The sequence below is a fragment of the Nuphar pumila genome, chromosome 5 (assembly GCF_984573655.1).
Source record: "Nuphar pumila chromosome 5, dmNupPumi1.hap1.1, whole genome shotgun sequence".
Classification (NCBI taxonomy): Eukaryota; Viridiplantae; Streptophyta; class Magnoliopsida; order Nymphaeales; family Nymphaeaceae; genus Nuphar; species Nuphar pumila.
In genome coordinates, this window is record NC_143253.1 from 133,579,167 (window position 1) to 133,585,166 (window position 6,000).

The 6,000-nt window shown below is 37.1% G+C and overlaps 1 protein-coding gene across 1 annotated transcript in view; it reads right to left on the reverse strand.

Annotated features, from left to right (window-relative positions):
* The window catches only part of LOC149838830 (mitogen-activated protein kinase kinase kinase NPK1-like), a 46,108-nt gene extending 40,930 nt beyond the window's left edge, over positions 1-5,178 (reverse strand). The window contains exons 1-9 of the mRNA XM_090008331.1: positions 4,818-5,178; positions 4,662-4,703; positions 4,206-4,271; positions 4,011-4,121; positions 3,847-3,927; positions 3,661-3,738; positions 3,443-3,525; positions 2,526-2,607; positions 2,291-2,391 (exon numbers count right to left, since the gene is read on the reverse strand). Coding sequence (XP_089864457.1) covers positions 2,291-2,391; positions 2,526-2,607; positions 3,443-3,525; positions 3,661-3,738; positions 3,847-3,927; positions 4,011-4,121; positions 4,206-4,271; positions 4,662-4,703; positions 4,818-5,114 — 941 coding nt within the window. The 5' untranslated portion in view covers positions 5,115-5,178. The remainder of the gene's footprint in view (positions 1-2,290; positions 2,392-2,525; positions 2,608-3,442; positions 3,526-3,660; positions 3,739-3,846; positions 3,928-4,010; positions 4,122-4,205; positions 4,272-4,661; positions 4,704-4,817) is intronic.
* Positions 5,179-6,000: the final 822 nt, after the last annotated feature.

Sequence of the window (6,000 nt, forward strand, 5' to 3'; positions counted from 1 at the left end):
TTCCAAATCGGAACCATCCACTATACCCCATAAACCTTTTCCCCAAATGTGGTGCTTCATAATCGAAGCCCACATTACATAGTTAGTATCATTTAACTTCATAGGAATGATGGTGATCTTATCATTGTCATCTATCTTTTACAAGGGTAAGAGAGGAATAAATAGGAGGAGAGAGAGAGAAAAATAAAAAGAAAAGAAAAAGAGTAGACAAAGGAATAAGAGAGGATACAAAACCAATTTTTTTTGTAGCACAAGTTTGCCTTTCTTCAAACAAATCTTCTTGAGCCAAGAACAAGGTGATGAAACACCTTTTGTAAATGTGGCACGAAAATCGAGGCGGAAGCACTTCAAGATCTAAGGATTTCGTAGCTCTGATACCATGTAATGAAATGGTGGTCTTCAACAAATGCACAAATAACTCACAAACAAGTGTCTATTGGAGACACTACAAGCATGACCCTTGAAAGGGTATAAAAGGAAGAACACTTGAAAAATAAATAATACTTTATTCATGAACAAAATGCTTAAGAAGCATGGTAATATACATTGAAGGGGTTCACCCCTATATATACAAAAAAGTGGGAGAGAGGAGAGCTCATTTTGAGCTCTCCAAAAGAGACGTTGGATTCCAACGTCTCTTAATATAGCTGTTGGACTACAGTCCAACAGCATTTATTATTATAGCTGTTGGACTATAGTCCAACAGCATTTATTATAGTTGTTGGACTACAGTCCAACAGCTATTTGCACAGTCAAGTTCCAACAGGAACTTGACTGGATCAAATATCTAGTTTCTATTAAACTAGATGCTAAAAAAGAAAATAAAGAAAAATAGAAAAAGAAAATAATAAAAGAAAATATAATAATATTAAATAATATATATATATATATATTACAGTTTACATTTTAACAGTCCCCCTGCCCACCAAGGAGTACACCCAGCATCAACTTTGCAGCAAAGGATGGCCCCCGTGGGTTTCAAACTCGTGATGTCCTGTCGACTTGGTGATTCATGGTCGTTTTATATTGCTTGTAGCTCAATGTTTGTGCTTAAAAGCTACCTCATTATCCGAAAAGCACATTATGTGATTTGACAGTAATTCAGTAATTTTCAGCAATATATCATATGCATATCAGCACGACGATATATAATTTTCTCTCCCAAACATTTCATTATCCATTTTTCTCTTTAGAAATTTGATCAGGTTTGAGGCTCAACCTGAAATATTGTCCTTTTGTTTGTGAGTATTACCCACATCTGTCATTAAATTTGCTGGGGCCAGCATCTTGCATTCATCATGTGAGAAACATAAAAAATGAAGTGGAAAAAAAATTATAGGACTTCAAAATATCTACTGTCAACATACACCAGTTCTGATCATGCAGAAAGTTATCATCTTGTAGATATCTAGAATACATATCCACACCAGACCGATCCAACATTGAGGAAGCAATGGAGATAAAGCCCAAATTACATAGATATCTACTATGTGTTGTCAACAGACAAAAGTTTTGAGCAAGCAGGGATATATTATTGTGTAGATATCTAGAATATATATTCACAATTAATTGATCCCAACATTGAGGAATCAGTGGAGTTAGATCCCAGTTTATATAGATTATTCCACTTCACTGTAATATCCATGTCAAACACTTATTAGGCACCAAGATTGAGACCATAATAGACACTCATAGTTCTGGATTCTTCTTAATTTTCTAAGATCCTGAATGAGAGTTTAGTTCTATGTTTATTCTCTGAGAGGCTAAAAAACTAAAATAACTAACATGGGGAAATGCACTTTCATTGAACATTCGGTGCTTCCATCAGTTATATACTGGTACTTATAAATGCACTTTCAGTGAATAATGTATATGTTAAGAGATGCAATCTGAGTAGAACAGTGTATGCTACAGAAACTGTGATCTCATTGTTCATGGCTCAATGCATCAATAATTTTCACAAGCATGTTGGGAATATGTTCACTCCATTCAGTAAAAGGTCATACAATCAAGTGAAAATAGTCATAAGAAACATATTTGTCAATATGTTCAAGTCTACTGGATTGATATGTAGTGGCACTGACATATTATTTATTGTTTGATGAAGAAAGTATTTATTATATCAAAAGCGGGAAAATGCCCTTCTCCATGTCAAAATATAACTATTTTCCATGCCACTAAAACATTGAATTGATATGGAATGCTATGGAAATACAGAGTATAGAGATGATAGTCAAAACTAATATTAGTGACAAGCTAAAGCCAAAAGAAAACTAAAACTCCAACATACTTTTGCAAGCACTTAAGAAGAAAATCCTGCCCCTCTAGAGAAAGATGCTCAGGAATAGGTGGATGTGATTTAGTTGTCCCAATATGAAACAATGCAGCCACCTGAAGTAGGGAACAAATATTAACAAAAGTTTGCAACTTTTTTAATTCAAATATTTCATATTCCAATTCAATATTATTTTGGTACACTACTAAGCAAAAATACATGGCATGAAAAGAATATTCAAATCACATGCCTCTTGGTACTTTTCACTCCAAGGGGGCTTTCCTGTTGCCATCTCAATCACAGTACACCCAACGCTCCATATGTCAGCAGAGCTACAAGAATGGTTTCCATTAATATATAAGACACAGTTCCATCCATTCAATAAGAAACATTTTGCAATGTAAGATTCACTGTTGGAAGAAATAAGCATTTTTTTGTGGCAACAAAATTCATGAAAGAGGGTATGTGGGTATATAAAAAAAAAACTGTTGCAACACCTATCCATGCTACAGTTTCTGATATAGAAAAATATCACTCATTTTTTATATTTCACACTTTCAGATTAACTAGAAGACTCACACATATTGAGACTCAATAGACAGCTTTGCTTTTCTGCTCCTGCCATATTTATACTAACAAAATATACTGTTTTGCTTAAAAAATAAATTGCAAAGGAATATTGGGTTCAATTACATGACTGCATTGAAAAAAAAAAAGATAAGAAAAATTTCTGCAGTTTATTTGTAATCATCAACTGGTTTGTTTGAAAAACTTCAAGGACTAAAAGGTAACAGTGTTTGCCGAAACATATACACGTGCCTATTTGAGGAAGCATGCCAGGAAAAATGCATAAGACATTAAATTCACCTGCACATGGATAAGTTGGTTTGTTTCATTGTGAATATTAAATCTAGGGTAATCAACACACATACAGCATATGGATATGCTTGCATGCGCAGGCCATAAAAAGCAAAAGCTTTTGGTATGGAATAAACTGTTTTTATAGCATTCAGTCCTTAAAATATGTTAAGACTGCAAAAATTGACAATGATAAAAGCCACAAGTGAAGTGAGATGTCATTAGAAAACGAAGCTAACCCAGGAAACATTTTGGTTTCCACTAAAATCTCAAACTATGAAAAATACAGAGGTTTAGTAGCAGTCTTACAAGCCATGCCCAGTCTGAAGAATAACTTCTGGAGCCATCCAGTAGGGGGTCCCTTTCATTGACTTGGCCCCTGATATGGTTGCCTATCATACCCAGAAGTGCTAATGAATTAGTGGCCCATAGGATATAATGGCAATGGTTAAGCAACCATAAAAGGGTAGGAGTACGCACACCCACATTTATCACAAGCAAAAAGGAAATGTAGAATCTGAAAATACCAGTTCAACTACTTGTTTAGAAGCACCAAAATCAGCTAGCTTGATGCAACCTTTATTATCAACTAGAATATTTGCACCCTGAAATCCAAAGACATCTTCAAATACCGATAATCAAAGTCGAGCAGTTGAAAAATAAAGGCAACAGAAAATAAATTGGATCACAAAACCATTTTCAAACAACAAAACCTTGATGTCTCTATGGATGACTCCTTTTCCATGGAGATACTCCAGTCCTTGAAGTAGTTGTTTCGTATACATTCTTATAACCTGTAGATGCATCCAATCACAAGAATAGATTAAACATCCAGAATTTAGAAAGTAAACAATGAAGGGGAAGAGTAAACACTTACAGGTTCCGGAAAAGAGCCAAACTTCCCAAGAAGGGATGATATGGATCCACCAGGAACAAATTCCAACAGAATAATTAAGGCTTCCTCTTCTCTAGCTGTGCCTAGATAGCGCTGATAAACACCAACATGCAAGAAACATTAGTTGAAGCAGATCAGTTATGTGCATGAAAACATAAAAACGGATTCAACGCTCACCACTATGTTCTTATGAAAGAGATTCTTCAACAGCTTGACTTCTTCCTCAAGTTCCCTAATATGAGCCTAGAATCCCAAGCCAAATACAAAAACCACCATAAAGAAAAACAGAGAATTTCAAGATCCCAGTATTGAATAGGAAAAGAAATAGCAAGGTCCAAAGAAAAGCAATCACCCCTCCTATCGTAGCAAGAAAAACAATTAAAAATGAATCCTGCTCGCATAGCAATTCCCAAAAAGAATTAGCTTATACTATTCGATCAGCAGAGTAAGCAGGAATTGCACAACAGATGAAGTGTGTTGCTTAGTAAACAAAAAAGACAACCGAATTCGTGAGGAGATCATTCAGAGCTTGGAATTGCTATGATCGTCAAGAGAATTAACAAAAAAAAACTGAAAATGTGAAAAGAACAAAAGTTAATAAAAAACAGGAACAAGAGCAAACAGACTTCTTACTTGCGCTTTCTCGTTGGACACATTGTTAACGGCGATCAAAACCTGACAAAAAATATAGAAGAAACACTCGAATTCAAGGAACCGCAAAATCCAGTATCAGGAACGAAAAGAAGCCCTATATTCAAGAAAAAAAAACGATTGGAAAAATACGCCGACCTGCTTGACAGCAAGAAGCTCTCCCGAATCGAGATTCATGCCCATGTAGACACGGCCATAGGCTCCGCACCCGATGATCTCCCCCTTGCGCCACCGGATCGGCAGCGCAGCAACCTCGGGGAGGGGCTGTGGTAACGGCGACGGCGACGCCGACGCAGGGGATCTTTGGAGTAACCCAATCCGCGTCCGTCTTACGCAGTTCCGGATCCCTTTCATCAGGCTAGCGTCTTCGCCGGCATCGGGCGAGGCACTCGGAGAGACGAGAGACCGCCGGATCGATCCCAGAATCTCCCGCATCTTCTTCAACCTAGGGTTTCAGGACGGAGAAGCGAGGAGCGATCTTCTCATGGAAGAAACGCCCAAGATTCAACGAAAACAAACAAGAAGAAGATAAAAAATGAAAATATCTGAGAGAGGTGATCGGTTTGCTGTTGCAGGGGTCCTCTAGAATTAGGGTTCCGTATGGGTCTGAGGGTGTGTGGGGATGGAGAGGAAGTGAGGGAGAGAGAAGGGAAGAAGAGGATGGCTTTTTTTCTATCCGTCGTTTTGAAAAATGGGGGTTGTCGGTGCGTAACGGTCAAGGGTTCGGAGCTTATGCGCCGTTGGATCCTGATATCCAATGGCTGATTGTGTTCGACCTCCCAAACCATCTGTGTGGACCGTTTAAATTTGAAAGAGAGGGAAAGGCTGAAGAAGTTGGTGAGGTGGGTTAGGACGGGAAACTGTAATATGATTACCTACAGATTTAAGATTTTCATACTTTTTTTTTTTTTTTGCAAATCTAACCTTTGCTTTACCATTAGGCATGGTCCATTTGCTAAGAATTTATGGTGGCATCGTTCCATTTCTAAGTCATTGATTTTCAACCCTTAAAAATTCTTCTTAAAAGTCTGTTTTTATAAAACCAAAAATATAAAAAAACTATAAAAATCTTGGTTCATACCAATAAACATATTTTAGTTACCCGTGCTGACCACAAGTGGTCATATAACTATGTTGATCGTAGCCATCCAGATCCCTTTTCCGTCTCGTTACTCCATTTTGAAATTGTTCTTTTTTATATTGTCACATGAATACTTCGTATCCCCCTTATATACGAGTTATATTTGAAAGCTTCATAAAAATGGCCGTATCCCCTATATCTGGAGCCGTATCCATGTGACATGGGCGCACCCCTTGACCT